This window comes from Phaseolus vulgaris, chromosome 4, assembly GCF_051622355.1.
Source record: "Phaseolus vulgaris cultivar YP4 chromosome 4, ASM5162235v1, whole genome shotgun sequence".
Taxonomy (NCBI): domain Eukaryota; kingdom Viridiplantae; phylum Streptophyta; class Magnoliopsida; order Fabales; family Fabaceae; genus Phaseolus; species Phaseolus vulgaris.
Window position 1 is genome coordinate 44,967,673 of NC_143501.1, and position 21,858 is coordinate 44,989,530.

The following is a 21,858-nucleotide window of genomic DNA, read 5'->3' on the forward strand; positions in this document are numbered from 1 at the left end:
TTTCCGGATTATATAATCCGGAAGTTATTCTATGGGGGTGGCACAAGAAGGATAAAAATGTATTTTCATGTTGTGTATGGAGGTGCCAGAAGAAGATATGGAGGTGCAGGAAGAAACAGTCCTTTTTTAAACACCAGTCTTAGGCCTTTCTTCTGGCCCTTTTGTTCATGAATTAATTATATAAAAAATGAAAAAAAAGCCCAGATTCTCTTCCACTCTTTCTTAATCTTAATCTAATGAGTATTAGAACAAATTATTGTTGATGACCATCAGATGTACCAGATTCTTAGAAATTAAAATTTAAGGTTAATTAAATATCACAAAACTGATTTAATAAGATAGCTTTTACATTTTAATTATATAATATAATTTAATTATATCACTAGTTAAAATGTGATATTTTCGATATAAATCACAATTGAATTGTGATATTTAGATTATTATGCTTTTAATAATAATAATAAAAAGAACTCAACGATTCCTCCATTTCTTTAACGTCTTCAGAGAAACTTATAAATATAATAAATTTTCTTGATGTTAATAAAATAATTATAAGATTTTCTATTTTATCTTTCTTCATTTCTATATTACAATACATTTGTAAACTAATTAAATATCTGATGAAAAGTAAAGGTACAATTAATAAAAAAATAATTAATGTTGACCGTTAAAAAGAAACAAAGAGAATATATATGAGTAGGTGTAAAACATTTTCTCTATTAAAAGACTGAAGAAATTATAATGTTTTTATGCTTATTTTTTTTGTATTATACTATAAAAAAATAATCTATGTCTTGTTAAATTAATGAAATTACCATGAAAAATAAAATTATAATTAATGAAAACTAATAATGTTATCTCACTGAAAGAAAATCATGATACCAATTTAAAAACTAAAAAAAATAAAATATTTTTAATTGGTAGTTAAAATCTGAATTGTTAATTAAATACTAATTTAAAAACTATTTATCTATTTTTTATAATTTTTAAAATGATCTTTAATTTAGTTATTATTACAACTAATTATTTTGGTCTCATAAAAAATGAAAAAGAAATTAATGTGGTCTCCAATGGATTATCTTACGGTGGACAAGAATTTGTGAAAAGTGAAGAAAGAACCTTTTTCTACTTTAACTTCAAATATTTTGATCAAAATATTTTTTACAATTTTCCAAAAATCTCTTTCCTGAAATATATTTTTTAGATTTTTTTTAGAATATATATTTTTTATTATGGAATTGCTTTATTACATATTTTTATTTCCAAAACAAAAAAAATATTATAAATTTCTTTTTTTTCGAAATATATTATTTAGTTTCAGATTTCAATTATAGAATGAAGAATAATTTTTAAATTACAAAAGTTGATTAGGTACATATCTAAAATCATTTGATGGAAATTGGCAACACAAACAATACTCAAGCATTTGGTCCCATTTCCATGAAAAAAAAAGATGGAGAAAACAATTGAATTGTTTGGTAGGAAAACTACAATGTGGAGTTGATGAAATAGTACCATTATGACTGAAAAACTTCTTTAATTGATGAAACAAAGTAGTGTACATAAAGCATAAAATTGCCAAAGCTAAATTACTCCAGAAAAAACACTTCAGTGAAACATGTGATAGTGATTGTTTCTTCATGTTACATGAACAGAAAAGATGATATACAGGTAAAGGCTTAGAGCATTTGAGATAGAGGTTCAACTTGTTTTAATTGATTCTAAACAAACACATAAACTAGTGTACACATATGCTCCTGTATAACATAAATGATTTGAATTGTTTACTATATTGCATGGTTGAAGCTTAGCCAAGCAATTATACACACCAGTAGAAAATTTCCCATTAGTACAAAGGTTATGAAATGAACAATTTAGCATGCATTTGTCAAGGGAAAACCAGCATTAAATTTGCTGGGACCAATTTGTCTATTAATTTTCAGATTGGTCTTGGTAACCAAGGCCACCGTCCATGCTATATCCACTTCAAATATACTGCTTCAGACTTTCTTGGTTCAGAAAGGTCCACAACTTCATTGCGTCAATCACCATTAATAACATAATCCTTCCATGATTAAGGTAAATACACTAGTGCAAAATACACTTAAAACAAGTTATTAAATCGATTAAATGAGAATCGAGGTAAAGTATGTGATATTTTTACAATTTTTGACATGAATATTATATCAGTTGTACTCATAATTGATGTAATATGTTCAACATCACATCGTTACACATTAAACTATGATTTTTTTTTTGCAATTTCTACTATAGATATTACATCAGTTGTACTCACAACCGATGTAATAAGCACATATAACATCGGTTGCGTGAGGTTACTGATGTTATATGAGTTGTTTTAAAATTTTAGGTTTCTTGTTTTGATGTTCACTTTCCTCTCGCGCGTTTCGTTTGCTTTCTCTTCTCCCTCACTACGCCACATACCCACGGTTCTTTGTATTTCCATTTTTGGTTTGGTTCTTTGGATCTCCGGCGATGTTGGCCGAGTAGTGGGTGATGGGAGACATTCACTGTTTCTTCTGCCTTGTTGTGGCGTGTACAGTTTACAATTGTAGCATTTTTCATTTTCATTTTTGGGGTTGGGTTCTTTGGAACACCGGTGACGTTGGTCGTGGTGGGTAGTCTGAGAGTTTCGTCGTCGTTGGTTGGGGTTTGGTATTCTTCTTCTGGTGTTCTCTCTCACCATGCCATGCTATAGTCTATATTGTTGCGTTGTATTTTTTTGTTTGTTGGATTTGGTTTTTTAGACGGAAGGGGATCTTGCATTTTTTATTTTGTCAGTGCTAATTACTCTCTCCATTACCTCATTTTTTAGATTATGTGTTTGCCTTTTTGGATCGTAGAGATCTTTGGTATTGGATTGTGTTGTTGGGTTTGGTTTTGCCGCTACTGGTTGCAGAGGTGCTTTGTTGTCTAGGACGAGTTGGGTTGATTCCTTATTTTTTGTTGTTTCCACTAATTTGCACTTGGGTTGCTTCAATTTCGGATAAGTATTTTATATTTTTGTTACTCTTATTATTTATGTTATATTAATAGCTAATAATTTTGATGATAATGCATATGTTTAAATATTTGTAATTTATTTTAAATATGTTAGTTTTTAAGACTATTTTTTTTTAAGTTTCAATATTTAAAAATACTATTTAGATTAAGATAAATTAGGAAGTTTAAATTGAGAGAATTTGCATTTGATTTTTATAAAATTTTTGCTTTATTGAACATATATATTTGAGATGAATATTAAAATTAAAATTCATTTTTATTGATATTATATTTTTAATCTATTACATATTACATCGGTTAAAATTTTAATCTAAGTAAAAAGAAACATATACATCGATTCCAGATAAAAACCATATAATAAGTTCTACAAAAATCAATAAATAAAACAAATAGAGACTTATTATATTGATTATAAAATCAATATAAAATGGAATGGAATTTCTATATTATTGACATCTACATATGTGATAAAACTAATGTAATAAGTCTCATAAAATTGATGTATTATTTGATTAAGATATATTAAATAAATATATATATAACAGTTTTTTTATAAGCTATAATATAATAACATGACAAACGGCTAATTGAGGATTAGCCCTACATTTTTGAGAAATTCTTACGCTTGTCAGATGAAGGCCAAACACAGTATTTTTTGAAGTAGTGTTATATTTGAGAAAGTTCAGAAGACAAGGACAAAAAAAACAAAGGTAATAAATCCCTAGAGGCAGCAGTACCTGATGCAACAAGAGCTTCATGGACTGTCAAAATCGTCACAGACAAAGAAACTATACTAGACAACTCTTGAGTAAATTGTAAGTCATAATCATCAATATGTAAGAGGAAAATAATTGACAGAACCTGTTAAAATGCCATGGACCACATATAAAGTTTACAGTGCAAATATTTTTCCAGAAAAAGTTCTTAGATAGCAGTGATCATCAAGAACAGAACTAAGAACTTCCAAGAAAAAATAAATGCCAATAAGTATGCTCAAATAAAAAATACCTACTGATAAATAACTACTAAATTTGCATATTTGGACTTTGACATATCTACTAAGATGTCCCTCATAACATATTCTGGTGCTGTATTAAATTCAATGGGACCCTTTGACTATTAATTTTCAAACTTGTCTTAGTTACCAAGGCAATGCAAATGCCAATGCCATCGTTCATGTTCTATCCACCACAAATTACTTCATCACTTTCTTGGTTTAGAAAGGTCCAGCACCTTCTCTCTTTCCACCACCAATGCATGCTACTTCCATCTAAGTTAACTAACCAAACATCAAACCATGTGAGCATCACCTTTTCTTCTTCCTTGTCCCAAAAATTTCTCTCTTCAACTGTGACATAATTATCATCAGTACCTTTTTCGAAGCAACAACTTCTTCATTCACTAATGATGGCAGATGATAACTCTACCAAGAGAAACTCCAACGTTCAGCTCCTAGAAGAACTAGAGGCCCTTAGTGAAAGCCTTTACCAATCACACACCTCAAACACAACTAGAAGAACAGCTTCATTAGCTCTACCAAGAGCCTCACCTCCTCTTGTCTCTTCTGCTGAAGATGACAATGACACTGCTAAAATTGACAACAGACAAAGCAACAAAACTTGGTCTCGCCGCATGTCCTTGTCTATATGGCGATCAAGGCCAAAGCCTGAAGATGCCAAGGCAACTCTTACTCAGCCAGACGCCAAAAAGTTGAATGACACGGAAAATTCAGGTGACAAGAAAGGAATTTGGAGCTGGAAGCCTATGAGGGCCATTTCCCATATTGGAATGCATAAACTAAGCTGTTTGTTTTCTGTGGAAGTTGTCACTGCTCAAGGCCTTCCTTCATCCATGAATGGACTAAGGCTTTCTGTTTGTGTTAGAAAGAAAGAGACCAAAGACGGGAGTGTTCAGGCAATGCCTTCAAGGGTTGATCAAGGTGCTGCAGATTTTGAAGAGACCCTTTTCATAAGGTGCCATGTTTATTGCAACCATGGTAGTGGAAAGCAGCTTAAGTTTGAGCCAAGGCCATTTTGGATATACCTTGTTGCAGTTGATGCCAAAGAGCTTGTTTTTGGAAAAAACTGTGTGGACTTGAGCCAGTTGATTCAAGAATCCATTGAGAAAAGCCAGCAGGGGACGCGTGTCAGGCAGTGGGACACTAGCTTTGGCTTATCAGGGAAGGCAAAAGGAGGAGAACTGGTTCTGAAACTTGGGTTCCAAATCATGGAGAAAGATGGAGGAGTTCAGATATATAACCAGGAAGAGAATTTTAAGTCTAGCAGGTTCAAAAATCTAACCTCTTTTGCTCGCAAACAATCTAAGTCATCATTCAGCTTGCCTAGTCCAAGAATAACAAGCAGAAGTGATGCTTGGACTCCTTCACAGAGAAGGTTAGCAGAAGATATTCAAGGTATAGATGATTTCAATCTTGATGATCCACACATATTTCGTGACGCCCCTCCCTCTATACAGAAACCTGATACTGGCAAAGAGGTGGAAGATTTTGATCTGCCAGATTTTGAGGTTGTTGATAAAGGGGTTGAGGTTCAAGAGAAGAAAAAATATGGAGGAGAAGGATCTGAGAAATCCATTAAAGTGAAAACAGGTACGAGTGAAGTTGTCAAGGAAATAGTGCTTGATCAGTTGCGCCAGAGTAGACTAACTGAGCTTGATTCAATTGCCAAGCAGATAAAGGATCTTGAGTCCATGATGGGAGAAGATAACAATAATTTCAGAAAAGGTGATGAAACTGAGTCACTAAGATTGGATTCTGATGAAGAAACTGTGACAAAGGAATTTCTTCATATGCTTGAGGATGAAAAGACCAGAGGTTTCGAAACCAACCAATCTCAAACATCTACATTAGAAGTTACAGAGGTAGAATCTGAAGTGTATCTCCCAGATCTTGGCAAGGGGTTGGGGTGTGTAGTTCAAACAAGGGATGGAGGCTACTTAACATCTATGAATCCTTCGGATAAAGTTGTAGCTAGAAATGAGACTCCAAAGCTAGCAATGCAGATGTCAAAGCCTTATGTGTTAGCATCAAACCAGTCCCTAAATGGGTTAGAGTTGTTTCAGAAATTGGCTGGCCTTGGTCTTGATGAACTTAGCTCTCAAATTTTCTCCAAGATGCCCTTGGATGAACTGATAGGTAAAACTGCAGAACTGATTGCTTTCGAAGGCATTGCTTCAGGCATCATACAAGGAAGAAACAAAGAAGGAGCCAGTTCAAGTGCCGCACGTATAATTTCTGCCCTCAAGGGCATGTCAAATGCAATGAGTTCAGGAAGACAAGAGCGGATTTCAACAGGACTCTGGAATGTGGATGAAACTCCACTTACAGCAGAGGAAATTCTAGCCTTCACAATGCAGAAGATTGAGTTCATGGTGGTTGAAGGGTTGAAAATCCAAGCTGGTATGACAGAGAAAGAAGCTCCCTGTGATGTTTCACCACTCTGGACAATGGAAGGAAACAAAGACAAGGATCTATTAGGTTCTGCTGTTTCACTTGAGGATTGGATCAGAGACCAAAGCTACACTAACAGTAGTAGAGGTTCTGATGGTGAGCCATCAAATATCACACTCATATTTGTTGTCCAACTAAGGGATCCAATAAGACGATTTGAAGCAGTTGGAGGTCCTGTGATGGTGCTCATTCATGCATCCAGTGAAGACACAAGGGGGAGTGATTACCACCAAGATGATGAAGAGAAAAGGTTCAAGGTAACAAGCATGCATGTGGGAGGGTTGAAGGTGAGGAGTGCTACACAGAATAGCAATGGATGGGACAGTGAGAAGCAAAGACTAACTGCAATGCACTGGTTGATTGAGTATGGGTTGGGAAAGGCAAAGAAGAAAGGCAAGAATGCATTGGTAAATGAGCAAGGCCTTCTGTGGAGCATTTCATCAAGTATAGTGGCTGACATGTGGCTGAAAACCATGAGAAATCCAGATGTTGATTTGTTTATGAAGGAATAAGCATATCCACTGTGCTGTTAATTATGCAGGTAGTTTTAGCAGGTTATGAAATATACAACTGCACAATCTTGCAATCATGTTTCATGTGGGGGCTCCATAAAAATTTAGGAGAATATTCTTGTTAGTTCTTGAAGTTTATAGATAAATAATTGTGTCAAATCGTTACTCACGGTCATAGTTAGTTGGTTGGTTTTTGTAGAACCAATCAAAACCTGGTACTTAAGAAATGTTATATCCACACACCATTGATAACAATTGATAACACGCTTTTGTCTCTTCTCTGCTTGATTGTGAGAAAATTTTGTGCATGTAGTATGTATAAGATTTCTGACCTGACTTATATAATTGATGTTGGAATATATGATGAGAATCTGGTACTAGAAACAGAAATAACTTTTTGTTGAGATGTAAATTTTTGAGAAAAGATGGAATAATTTTGGACTTTCACTGTACCACACCACAATTATAAACTACAGTAACATTATAAAAGTTCGATGAAACAATACCATTGGGGAAGTGAGAAGGAATAACACTATTTTGCAGTAACTAAAAATAGGAGCATTAGAAATATATTAAGCATATTATAATTTAAATTAAAAATAAAAGTATCATGTAATTTTCTGAATTGAAAGTCGGTGCAAAAATTGTGCAAGTGAAATTACTTCCGTTCGCTGATGAAACTTTGATGATGTGTAAATTTAATATCCAAAATATTAGTGCTATTCAAATGATTCTTAGATGTTTTAAAATTTGCTCTAGGTTTAGAATAAACTTCTTTAAGAGCAAAATTGGAGTTGTAGGAGTGGTTATAAATGTGTTAGAATTTTTCTCTGCGGTTCTCCATTGCAGCATTAATGAATATTCCTTTGGGGAAAATTCTACGAAGGTTTCTTTTTGCGACCCGATGCTTACAAAGGTTAAGAAGAGGCTATCTATGTGGAAAGGTAAAAATCTATCATTTGCTAGTCGTGTGTGCTTAATTCGTTATGTGTTGAATGCAATCCCCCTGTATTATCTCTCTTTCTTCAAAGTTCCATCATCTATATGCAAAAAGTTTACCAAGTTACAACGTAAGTTCTTGTGGGATTAGGATACTGAGGGAAGAAAAATTGTTTGGATTAAATGGGATAATTTATGTAAACCTAAAGCAAAAGGTGGGTTAGGCATGCAGATAGACATTTTCAACAAAGCTTTACTTAGCAAATGGAAATAAAGACTTGGGTCTCTTGAGAATGGTTTATGGAAAGATATTCTTGCTTCTAAATATGGTTCTTGGAGAAATTTATCTGAATATAGAATTTCAAAGCATGCTTCTAGATGGTGGTGCGATTTAAACAAAGCTTGTCAGGATGGGCAGGGCACCAATTGGTTTGATTCTAATATGGAATGGGCGGTTGGGTCTGATGAAAAAGTCAAGTTGTGGGAAGACAACTGGTTTGATTCTAATATGGAAACATTTCAGGGGTGATCCAACCCTTTTACAAACACTTCAAAAGTAATCGCTTGCGAACCCTAATGTTGAAAGTTCAAAGACAACGTGATTGCAAAGAAGTTTAGGGAGAAAGGGAAGAAGAAGCTTTGAAAGAGAAGAGATGAGTGAAAGAATTTCATTAATCAGAATTTAATGAAAGTAAAATATGGTGATGTTACAAAAAGCAAAAGTATATATGCAACCCAAAGACTAAAAAAGACCAAAAAAAGAAAAACTAAAGTACAATAACAACATTGACAGAATAAAAGGAAAATAGTAACAAAATACAAAATAATATTTTAACAATTCTCTTTTCAAGAAAGAGACCCTACAAGCATACCAAAAGCTGCCAACTCAAATCATCAGGGCAACTAAAAGAGAAACACCACAAAACCAACATAGTCAAACTAACAAAAGCTCTTGATAAAAAACAAAGAAGTCACCAGATCAATACACCAATCAGAAAAAAAACCAGCATAAGAAAATTTAGATGTAATCCAGGACCAAACCTTTAGTTGAACCAAAGAAAAATTTTCAGAATGATCAATCACTCATCCTTTAAAGATGTGTTTGTCCCTATGCCTCCAAATCTCACTAATAATTGCAACTCAAACACTTTCTCAAACGACATTTACATAGGTCGGGACATTGCATAATTTGAAATGCAAGAAATGTGAAATAAAGTCAATATGATATACTGACAATACCCCAAGCCAAGCATAAGACTGGGTCCAAACAAGTGTCTTGTTATCTTTTCTTCCTCCCCACACCTACAACATGAAATACTATCAACTACAACCCCTTGTCTAACCAAGTTAGCCTTAGAGGAAATCGTATTTTCAAACACCCTCAAAGCTTCTCCAAACTGTAAAGTGAGTTGAAGGCAAAACCTTGATCTTCCAAAAAGAATCAAACAAAGACGAACATTCATTTTCACAGGAAACCCTTAAAATATTGTAAGCCGAACTAACTGAGTACCCAGTGGACACGTTGTCCTTCCACACCCAACAATCTTCCTCCAAGACGAGACACAAGCCTTGTAGCTCCTGAAAAAGCTAAAGTTCTTGAGACTTCTCTTTATCAAACAAGCCCCTTCTCCAAACAAGGTCCCACCTCCAAGAACCATTAGCCCATTTCCCAAAGGAGTCCACAAAGGTGTCCTTGCTAATACTCAAAGAAAACAATCTCGAGGACCTACTCTTCAACTCTTCATTGCCCGCCCATATACATCGTCCCAGAACAAGACTTTCTTCCCATTTCCGACATCCCACTCAACACACTCCTCAAAATTCCTTCCCCACTCCTCCATCCTTCAAATCTATTCCTAAAAAACTTTCACTACAAGAAAAATTGGAATTACATACAGCCAAAATCCGTATGTAAGGCCCAAAATCAAACCCAAGACCCTTCAGAGACCAAGGAAACATCAACCACTAGACCAAACAAGTTCTTTGGTCATATTACCATTTTTATTATACTTATTATCATTAATACAATTTATACATATTATTATTAATACAATTTATACATATTATTATAAATATAATTTATACATATTATTATAAATATAATTTATACATATTATTATTAATATAATTTATACTTATTATTATCATTATTAATATAACTTATACATATTATTATTAATATAATTTATACTTATTATTATTAATATAATTTATACTTATTATTATTAATATAATTTATACTTATTATTATTAATATAATTTATACATATTATTATTAATATAATTTATACATATTATTAATATAATTTATATTTATTACTATTAATATAATTTATACATATTATTATTAATATTATTAGTATTATAAAATATTTTTAGTATTATTAATATTATTAGTATTATTAGTATTATTAATATTATTAGTATTATTAATATTATTAGTATTATTAGTATTGTTATTAATAATAAGTATAATAAAAATCATAATAATACAAAAGAAGTTGACTGTTGTACTGGTGAAATTTACCCTAGTCACTAAAGGAATATGTGAAAAATAATTAAAGAATACCCAATATCATATCAAAGCTCAAACCCGTGGTTAAAATTTTCTTTAGGTTTTTATGATGAATTTTTAAAATTAAGAGAGATTTTTATACATTCAAAATTTATTCATGGTAAGAAACTTGAGTTTACATAATCAATATACTATTAGAAAATAATTTTTTAATTTGAACTAAATTTAAAATATACTTCTTAATATATATTAGAGTCATTCAAAACTTATCGTACTGAACCAAACTTTAGAAAATTGAATCAAACTTAAAAGTAGATTTCTTAAGAAATGAATTTATATATATAAAAATATAACTCTAAAATAGTTTTACCACAACACTCACATATATCTAGTAGAACATTTTATTAAACCTTGTGAAGGTTCTTTAGCCAATATTAATAAGTACAAAATTAAAGGGAGTATTAAGGTGAGAATCATCCATCAAAACAAGACGCCTTCCCTTATGATCATCAATTCTCCCAATACTAAAACAAGTGTTGTGGTTAGTGTTGTTGCTGCAAAATGCAAACTTATAACCCTCACCATATTTCTTAATCATAAACGTTCCACTTAAGATCTCCTTCCCTGCATGGTCTGCACCATCACCAATACCAACCCATTTTGCAGGAAAATCATCACCAACTACCACCCACTTGGAGGATGAAGCACAATAAGGATGATAATCAAATCTAATCTCTAATGGTGTCTCTGTCAGTATGGCACCTGAGCTTCTTCCTTCTGTGCTGAATCTCAGACCCTCCCCACGGAAAAACTGATCATAATTTTGTATAACAACAACTTGGCATCTTGAGTTCCCATCAAAATCTAACTCTACTCCACCACCTTGTGGACCTTGAAAATTAAGTTGTGAAAGATCGTATTGAACAAAAGGAGAAATGGGTAAACCATTTGAGTCCACAACTTGTTCAGGAACCCTACATAAGACTAATGGAAGAAAGTTGGAAGTGAAGAGAAGAAAGAAAGAGAGAGTGAGGAATAGTGTAGACTTCATGGTTTATGATAATGTGTTTAGTTTTGGTTGAATCTCCTTTTATAAAGGTTTTTCTAGGTTTACTCATTAATGTTTTTTATGAAACTATCACCATGCTTATTATTTATTCATTCATTTTATTTAATTTTTTTTACGCGTTTTTGTGTGTGTTTGTGTGATGAATGCATTTATTATATATTTTTATTGGATTCAAAACTGTTGTGTTTTTATTCATGAATGCATTAATTAATAGATATGTTTCATAGAATCCAATTTTCAAGTTATAAATGTTGGGTAAAATTACGCTTTTTTCCTTAATAGTGAGATTTTTTAAACTTTTTTTTAAATAAAAGATGAATAGAAAAAAAAGATAAAAAGATTTGCAGTGACTATCTCATTAAAATAAGAAAACTACTCGTAAGGTAACGAATGAGAAACACAGTACTATTTACTATATTAGCACTACTTTTATTTCATAATTATTTTAATATTCTTTAGCTAAATTAAAAATATCAATAAATATGTTACTTGTTAAAATATCTTTCCTATCTTAATAAACCCATTGCTTTTATTTGTAAATTAGATAAAAATTAATTAAAATTCATTGATAATTTAGAATATTATTTCATTTAAAATTTGTTTTAAATTTAAATTTAAAGAGAATAATTTGTTAAGAATTTATGATTTAAATAAAATTTTATATATATATATATATATATGATTCACCTATTATTCTATCTAATACATATCGCACATTAATTAAATATATAAATTTATACAATTAATATCATATTACATTGTTGTTATATAACTATTTGTCACTTGAACGAGCTTCTTTTAGTTAAGTAATCTTGATAACAAAAGTTCTTGATAAAAAATAAACAAGTCACCAGATCAATACACCAATCAGAAAAAAAACAAGCATAAGAAAATTTAGATGTAATCCAGGACCAAACCTTTAGTTGAACCAAAGAAAATTTTTTAGAATGATCAATCACTCATCCTTTAAAGATGTGTTTGTCCCTATGCCTCCAAATCTCACTAATAATTGCAACTCAAACACTTTCTCAAACGACATTTACATAGGTCGGGACATTGCATAATTTAAAATGCAAGAAATGTGAAATAAAGTCAATATGATATACTGACAATACCCCAAGCCAAGCATAAGACTGGGTCCAAACAAGTCAAGAAAAGTCAAAAAACAAGTGTCTTGTTATCTTCTCTTCCTCCCCACACCTACAACATGAAATACTATCAACTACAATCCCTTGTCTAACCAAGTTAGCCTTCGAGGAAATCGTATTTTCAAACACCCTCAAAGCTTCTCCAAACTGTAAAGTGAGTTGAAGGCAAAACCTTGATCTTCCAAAAAGAATCAAACAAAGACGAACATTCATTTTCACATGAAACCCTTAAAATATTTTAAGCCGAACTGACTGAGTACATTGGACACGTCGTCCTTCCACACCCAACAATCTTCCTCCAAGACGAGACACAAGCCTTGTAGCTCCTGAAAAAGCTGAAGTTCTTGAGACTTCTCTTTGTCAAACAAGCCCCTTCTCCAAACAAGGTCCCACCTCCAAGAACCATTAGCCCATTTCCCAAAGGAGTCTACAAAGGTGTCCTTGCTAATACTCAAAGAAAACAATCTCGAGGACCTGCTCTTCAACTCTTCATTGCCCGCCCATATACATCGTCCCAGAACAAGACTTTCTTCCCATTTCCGACATCCCACTCAACACACTCCTCAAAATTCCTTCCCCACTCCTCCATCCTTCAAATCTCTTTCAGATTTCTCCACCAAAGAGAATCCTTATTATAAAACCTACCATCTTTCAAGCTTCTAACCTCCGTATTTAGAATAAAGAATCTCCTTCCATGAAATGTCCTTATATCTAGTCGATGTGGGATCTCTAATACACCATCCTCACGTCGAGACCCTACAACTTGTGTGTGAGAATATTTACGGGTGGTTCGATAGAGACCCAATAACAGGTAACTTGATAAGTATCGGGTGACCTGATAAACTCAACAAACTTTCGCTAGAATAAACTCTAACTATGATACCATATTAAGAAGTGAACTTTAAGTTTAACTCAATCTTATAAAATCGACTTATAAGTTGAGATTTGCATCACTTATATATTATGAAATGTTCTTATTTCTAGTCGATGTGAGATCTACAATACTTTGAATGTTCAGAAAAAGAGAGATTAAAAAAAATATCCCTAAAGTCAACATTATCTGATGCAACTTCATGAATTGTCTCTCAAGAAAATATTGTCCTTCAAAAAAAAATTAGAAAGTAATGATCATCCAGAAGAACTAGAGCTTCCAACAACAAAAAATAAATGCTCAACAAACTAATCAAATAAAAATACCTATGCAGTGTTAGCATGTGTGACTTTGCTGATAAAAAAATACTAAAATTTAATATTTGGACTTAGACATGTCAACTAAAATTCTCTTGATAACATATTCAACATTAAATTCGATTGGACCCTTTGCCAATTAATTTTGAAACTTGTCTTGGTCACCAAGAGATGCAATATCGTTCATGTTCTATCCACCACAAATCTACCATCACATTCTTGGTTCAGAAAGATCCAGCACCTTCACTGTTTCCACCACCAATGCACAGTCCTTACACCTATGTTAACTAACCAACCTTTCTGATGTGAGCATCACATTTTCTTCTTACTAGTCCCAAAACTGTCTCTTTTTCTCTTCCTTTTTGGTAGCAACAACTTCTTCATACTAATGATGGCAGAAGGTAACTCTACCGAGAAAAACTCCATTTTTCAGATCCTACAAGAACTAGAGGCCCTTAGTGAAACCCTTTACCAATCACACACCTCAAACAGAACCAGAACAGCAGCTTCATTAGCTCTACCACCAAAAGCTTCACCTCCTTTTCTCTCATCTGTTGAAGATCACAATGACACAGCTAAAGTTAAACACAAACAAAGCAACAAAAATAGGTCTCGCGGCATGTCCTTGTCTCCATTGAGATCAAGGCCAAAGCCTGAAGATGCCAAGGCAACTCTCATTCAGCCAGATACCAATAACTTTGATGACACGGCAAATTCAAGTGACAAGAAAAGCATTTGGAAGTGGAAGCCTTTGAGGGCAATTTCTCATATTGGAATGCATAAACTAAGCTGTTTGTTTTCTGTTAAAGTGGTGACTGCTCAAGGCCTTCCTTCATCCATGAATGGACTAAGGCTTTCTGTTTGTGTTAGAAAGAAAGAGACCAAAGACGGGAGTGTGCAGACAATGCCATCAAGGGTTGATCAAGGTGCTGCAGATTTTGAAGAGATCTTCTTCATAAGGTGCCACGTTTATTGGAACCATGGTAGTGGAAAGCAGCTTAGGTTTGAGCCAAAACCGTTTTGGATATACCTTGTTGCAGTTGATGCAGAAGAGCTTGGTTTTGGAAGAAACAGTGTGGATTTGAGCCAGTTGGTTCAAGAATCCATTGAGAAAAGGCAGCAAGGCACGCGTGTGAGGCAGTGGAACAAAAGCTTTGGCTTATCAGGAAAGGCAAAAGGAGGAGAACTGGTTCTGAAACTTGGGTTCAAAATCATGGAGAAAGATGGAGAAGTTCAGATATATAAGCAGGAAGAGAATTTTAAACCTAGCAGGTTCAAAAGGCTCACTAATTCTTTTTCTCGAAAACGATCCAAGTCATCATTCAGCTTGCCTAGTCAATGAATAACAAACAGAAGTTATGCTTGAACTCCATTAGAGAGAAGGTTAGCATAAGATATTGAAGGCATAGATGATTTTAGTTTTGATCATTCAACCTTCATGAGATGTTCCTTCCTCTATCACCACTTGATGCTTGATGTGTAGTAAGATTTAAAAAGTTATTAAAATATAGGAAAATATGTACAATATGATTTAGTCTTACTTTATATATGTTTCACAACCATGTAGCATATTACAATAAGAAACAAAAGTATTTGTTTGTTTGTGCTGCAGAGTCCATACAAAAAGATTGAGCAATTTTGAATTTGCAATGTGTTAAACAGTTGTAATATGAAACCTTTCCTTTATTTCTCAGTTATCAAAGTAATAATTTTTTTATATTATTAATTAATGACTATCAATAAAACTTTTATCTATTAATGATAACATTTATAAAATGATATTAAATTTTTTTAGACATTTTCGTTAATGGGAAAGGTGATATTTTAAAATTATTGTTATTTTTTCAATAATATAATAAAAAATTATTGTTACTAAAAAACTTTACTAAATTATTTTTCAATAAAAAGCAACATTATGAAAATGATTAGTAATATTCTCTTTTTCATAAAAAAAAGTAACCATTAAAATGCTAATAAAAATATTTTTTTTAATAGAGGAAATATTGTAAAAGTATTACTAATGTAAATATTTTACAACATTTAATAAATATTAGTAAATTTTTTATTTGAAAATAAAATGAAATGTGATTTTTTAATAAATGTTAGGTTTTTTACACGATGACATAATTAAATATAGCAAGGGAAAATTTATATAATGTGAATCGAGAAAAGATTCAAGGACATATATTAGAAACACTTTCTACTCCTTTAAATGTATTTACACTATTTTTAATATTTATATTTATTTAAGCTAGCGTCAAATAAATTTTAAATTATATTGGTTTAGCCGATGTTAATGAAAGTAATTTAAAAAAAAATTCTTATGAAACTATTCATTTTTAACAAATTAAATAAAATATAAAAAAAAAGATTTTTTTTTTAGTAAATGAATGATGAGTGTTGATGAAGGAAATAATTGTGAAATAAAGTAGATGAATGTGAATGAAAGAATTAGAAGAAGAGTGATGAAGGTGATGGATAAGTGTGACTGAAGGAGATGATTGTGGATGAAGGAGATGAATTTTGATGAAAAGAGATTTTAGCATGAATAAAGGAAATAAGTATGAGAAGATTTATATAGAAAGTGAGAGAGAAAAAATGTTGGTGAGAAGATTTATCATCTTTAAATCTTGACTTTTAGATTAAAACAAATCTATGATTCATGTTTGTTGTCACGAAAGCGCACAAATTCATAGCATAAAAGTTAGCGTCAGTTTAGCCGGAGAGTAAAATAAATAGAAACATTATAAACAAATAAAATTAACAAACGTTAGACTGATGATAACTTTATTTATTTTTAATATTCGTTTTAGTTAACGTCAATTTAGTCCATGCTAATGTTTTTTTATTTTAAAATTTATTTAATTTTGTGTCAGTTTGACCCAATCTTGATGTGATTCCAATAGCCACATAGAACAAGATTCTTGACATTTTTAGGAATCACCTTGAGCTGGAAAATATAGAGGCACTTTTCTTAGAGTTGGATCATGGTTCTAAGTCAAGAACTCACCAATAACAAGTACCAAATCCCAAACTCATTTGGATGAACCAAATATTGTCAAATTGAATCAACAAAGGAATTATAAAATGGATTGACCGAACAGAATTAGGCAAGAAAACATATGAACCGAACATAATAGAAATTAAAAACAAAAACAGAACATAGGTGCTGGAAAATGGAATAGCCGAACCAAAAACAAATCAAGAACACAAGGCAACATGAACAATTGAAAAAGAAGAAAGGAAGGAGAAGAGAATGCTCATGAAGATGGAAGAATGGTTGGATGATCACGCCACTAGAAGTATGGATGCTCCTAGATGAGTGTGCAAGCCGCCACTTGAGGAAACCATGGTCCTTCAAGATAAGACTAGAGTAGAAGGCTCAAAAGCTCTCCAAATGCTCACTCCAATTTTGAGTATAGTTTCTTTAGATAAATTCAAATCTGAATTTTACAAGGAAGGCACCTCTATTTATAGCCTAAGGTGCTGAAAATGAAAGCTAAAACAATTCAAAATTCCCTCCCAAAACAATCTAGAACCGGCGCTTATTTGCAAAGCAAGGGAGGTGTGATCCTTTCCTTCACTTTGGCACCCCCTATTCTACTCCTACACCTATCTACTAATACACCCCCCTAAAGCTCCTAACTAAAGCCTAAAAGATGCTATAACAAAAGAGGTTTCTAAAGTTTCCCTCTAAGCACCTTTAACTAAAGAAACTACAAAAAGAGAAAATAAATGTCCTCTAGCTCCCAAAGCTTTGAACATGCTTCTTGTAATCCTTTGAGGTGGACTTTGACCTCCATGGGCGTCCTCCATTTGTGCCTCCACCTCTTCTTGAGCTTGATGAGTGGCCTCCAGGTTCTCTTGAGCTTGATCTCCATCAAATCTAATGTCTTTTTATTTTAAAATCTATTTAGTGTTGACTTGACCCACGCTAATATTTTTATTTTAAAGTTGACTAAGCCAACTCTACGCTACAAGAAAAATGACAAAGAGAGTGGGTGATAGAGGAACTCAAATAATTAAAAGCTGATGCGAAATCTATATTATTGTCAATCCAGCATCGCACAACATATGACATTTATTATCACTAGTACGAAAAGGCTAAAAAACAACTAAGAATAATGACATTTAAAAAAATCATCGTACCAGAAAGCGTGGTGACATTTGTGTAATTTTTTTGAGTTTTCGGTGAGAAATAACGACGGTTATCGCTATAATTGTCGTTAAAAATGAATCTGAGCACAAATAACGATGGTTGTTACACTGAATTGTCGTTAATAATGAAATTTGGACACAAATAACGATGAATTTGGATATACCTTAAGGTAACCATGTATAATACTTTAGGATAGATGAATTATTAGAATGACATATAATGACACCCATAATGTCGACGATTCCATAATCGTCTTTATATGATCTTTTTAACCATTGTTAAAGGATTCTTCTGTAATAGTGTACCCTTGATGCTAAATTTTAGTGTGGACTTAAAAGCTGACACAAATTAAGTGGAAATTTAATTTTAGTTATAATGGAAATTTAATTTTAGTTATAACAACTCCAAAATAGATAATCTAATATGAATAAAAAAATCATATTTGAAACTTAAGAAAAAATTAAAGTACTAGAACATACATATGACAACCGCAAACATCTTGAAATTTGAATGAAAAAAACCTATAAAAAGAATTAGAACAGATAAAGTAAATTGAGTACTCATCATATGGCACTATACACTACAAGAATAATAAGATTTAGCTGCAATAGAAAGCGTGTGTCACACTATTTGCATAGGTTAAGCCTACACAAAATGAAGAAGAAAAAAAATAAAAAAAAATAGTGTCCGTCAAACACAAGAAAAATCCTCACACTACAAGAAAAAAAGTAATTAGTTTCCACATATTTGTGGGGGCCAAATATGGACGCATTTTTCGTCGACCAAACCCACGCAAAACGAATGCAAACTTAAAAAAAAAATTATAATAATAAATTTTTAAATTTTTGAAGGTTTAGCCCATGCTATGCTTTTGAAGCTAAGTCCCCGCTACTTAAACGTTTTGAAGGTTCAACCCACGCTATGATTTTAAAATTAAAAATAATAAAATTATAATTAATTTATTTCAAAACTTCTAGTTGTTGAAAGGTGTTGAACTCGAATGAGCCAGAGAGCCCACAAAATTGTTGAGCGAACATTTCTTCATCCACTCCTTCTTCTTCTTCTTCTTTCTCCACTCCACAAAACTCTGTGACGGTGACCGTGCTTAGACTGTGAACGTGCGACCGTGAACGGTGAGTTTCACATTTCTTCCTCCATTCCTTCTTCTTCTTTGACGACCGTTAATGAGGAACCCTAGGTTCTTGATGTAGGTTTCCCATATACTTGCTTTTTCTTACAATTATGATGTTGATTTGTGTAACCCTAGGATGATTTTTCTTCTTACATGTTGATTTAAGAGGATGCTAAGTTCTCGAATGATTTTGATGCTAAGTTCCTTGTAGGTCATTGATAGAGGACTGTGAATATCTTAGCTTTGTGAGGTTGGATTTTAGCAGGATAGTCCTTTAAGTGGATTTTAGTAGGATGGTCCTTAGTTTTCTAGTAGTGGAAGCATAGTTTTGGTACTATTTTTTGCTGGTTTTATGTTGTATAAATGTTGGTTTTCTGCTGCAATTTTGGTGCTGGTTTTATGATGTGCAAATGCTAGTTTTCTGCTGCAGTTTTGGTACTATTTTTAGCTGATTTTATGCTGTATAAATGCTGGTTTATACAGCAGTTTTGGTGCTGGTTTGGTGTTGTTTTGATGTTGTTTTTGTTGCAGTTAAAGTGCTTTTGATGTTCTTTTTGGAGCCCAGGCACTGTTTTTTTTAGGTTTAGTAGTAGGGTGTTAAGCATAGTTTGTTTGAGTGTGTGTCCTTGTTCTTTGGGAATGTTTGTAGTCATCTATTATGTAGATTATCTCTTTAGTTTTAGGCTCTTTCTTGTTATGTTAAAACAAGAAAGGTTTCAAACTGTTTAAGATTTAACTTCTCTAGGTTGACATGATCAGAAAGTAGAAGTTTCTTGGAACCTTATATAGCTCAACTTCTGTTTGTCATCAAGTTACTATTTTTTAAAGCGTGTTTTCTGTTTTTCTTGGTATTTTGAAGAGTGTGAAGGTAAACTTGTCTTGGTATCTACTAGCTCAACCTTAGTTAATTAAAGTAACTTTAGTTCAATTTCAATCAAAATATCTTCAATAAAAAACCACAGATATCACGTTTCTACCATTGTATTTTTGTACACAATTTCAAGTTTATTATCGTGGACCTTGTATTAGAAAATAATTTTTCTTGTTCTTTTCCTTGTTCCTATTAAAAATATATTTTTTCTTGCTCATTTTAAAAACAATATTCAATTTTCAAGACAAGTAAAAAATATAAAGAAAAAGTTATAAATAAATTTTTTTAGTAAGAAAAACATTTCTTCATATTAGATTGCTTCCTAAAATAATTTTATCTTGAATAATTATATTGAAAAAAAAATGAAATAGGTAAAAAATAGGATAAATGCAATAAGAAAAAGAGAAGTAGAGTAATTTAAAATTGATTTATTTTAATAAAAAATAGTTTTCTTTTTAAAATTGATTTATTTCAATAAAAATATATTTCAAACTGAAATTCTTTGTGTGCTTGTAGGCTAAGCCTACACTTTTTCAAATAAAAAATATAAAAAATATTTTGAATATTTTGAAGGTTAAGCCTACGCTAATTTGTGGCCAACATGAAGGTTTAGCCTACGCTTATTGTGTGCCCCTCGTAGCTAAACTGACTCTACTTGGACATTTTGAAGGCTTGGTCCACGCTAATATAATTTTGTGTGGGCTTAGCGTGGGTCAAACTCACAATTTTTTATAACTACTTGGACATTTTGAAGGTTTGACCCATGCTAATATAATTTTGTGTGGGCTTAGCGTGAGTTAAACTCACAATTTTTTATAAATTTCTAAACTCCTTGTAGGCTAAGCCCACGCTTCACCTACGCAAAAAACACTCGCCATGTGTCGCCCACACCCGCCAATATATCTTTAGGTCGAGTATATTAGCTTCAAAATTCTTATTAACGCCGGCGATAATCATCATTTTGTGTAGGTTTTTCATACTTAACCTCCGTTTTTGGCCCACGATAATAAAACTTTTTTTTTGTAGTGATAAGCTTTAGTAAAGGGTTTAGACATAGGTTTAAACACGAAATTTAGATGTGATACCTCAAGCAAACAATAAGATTGTCATTTGGGATTTTACTAACAATCTTATGATCAAGAATATTTGTGATACAAGGAATAAGAGGTGGATGCGTAATCCAATGATAACTAAGTATGAGTTTTTTTTTCAACAATGAAAAAATAAAATATAGGTATCTCAACTCTTATACAAAAAGGAACAAGATCGATATCATACCTTATACAAAGGAATAAATCAATCACATAATATAAATTGTTATAACACAGCTCCAAAGCCTAAAGAATAACACTTTCCAACAATCTAATGACATGAGTGTCTTTGCCAAACACAAACTTTACCACACTCTACATATAATATGTTCCTGGCAACATTTTCCAAAATCAAATACCCATGTTTAATCTACTCCATAAGACACAAGGTATGAGAAAGAACTATGAGAAAACAAGAAGGGGCACTCCATAACATGTTAAATGTCTTTATTCACCATAAATATAGTTCTTTCCTAAGCCTTCTTTAGCCTTGCATAAGACAACAAGACTCCATATTAACATGCATGTAATGTTAGTAGCACCAACTCCATTACACCGAAACAAACATAACACCAACCAAGACAGAAACATGCAATAGAAGGTGAAACACCTTGATATTATTACTAACACAACCTCCAATCTGAAATAACATCTGCCTTTCTTCCCTATGAAGAACTAAGTAGTAACAACACTTTTTTGTTTGAATAAAGTTTACTGTAACACTTTAATACTTAAAAAAAT

General features: G+C 32.2%; 3 protein-coding genes across 3 annotated transcripts; 2 read left to right on the forward strand and 1 right to left on the reverse strand.

Annotated features, from left to right (window-relative positions):
- Window positions 1–4,063: 4,063 nt before the first annotated feature.
- LOC137837760 (protein PLASTID MOVEMENT IMPAIRED 1) lies at window positions 4,064–7,286 on the forward strand. The gene has a single exon (XM_068646870.2). It carries the CDS (start codon window positions 4,429–4,431, stop codon window positions 7,003–7,005), a length of 2,577 nt encoding a protein of 858 aa, XP_068502971.1. The 5' UTR covers window positions 4,064–4,428; the 3' UTR covers window positions 7,006–7,286.
- A 3,597-nt stretch (window positions 7,287–10,883) lies between these two features.
- LOC137836521 (subtilisin inhibitor CLSI-II) lies at window positions 10,884–11,510 on the reverse strand. The gene has a single exon (XM_068645192.2). The coding sequence runs from the start codon at window positions 11,508–11,510 to the stop codon at window positions 10,884–10,886; it is 627 nt and encodes a 208-aa protein (XP_068501293.1).
- Window positions 11,511–14,151: 2,641 nt separating this feature from the next.
- LOC137838863 (protein PLASTID MOVEMENT IMPAIRED 1) lies at window positions 14,152–15,469 on the forward strand. The gene has a single exon (XM_068648076.2). The coding sequence runs from the start codon at window positions 14,253–14,255 to the stop codon at window positions 15,204–15,206; it is 954 nt and encodes a 317-aa protein (XP_068504177.2). The 5' UTR covers window positions 14,152–14,252; the 3' UTR covers window positions 15,207–15,469.
- The last annotated feature ends 6,389 nt before the right edge of the window (window positions 15,470–21,858 follow it).

Bases quoted from the DNA above. Each gene is read 5' to 3' on its own strand.
- LOC137837760 (XM_068646870.2), top strand. From the start codon at position 4,429: ATGATGGCAGATGATAACTCTACCAAGAGAAACTCCAACGTTCAGCTC.
- LOC137836521 (XM_068645192.2), bottom strand. From the start codon at position 11,510: ATGAAGTCTACACTATTCCTCACTCTCTCTTTCTTTCTTCTCTTCACT.
- LOC137838863 (XM_068648076.2), top strand. From the start codon at position 14,253: ATGATGGCAGAAGGTAACTCTACCGAGAAAAACTCCATTTTTCAGATC.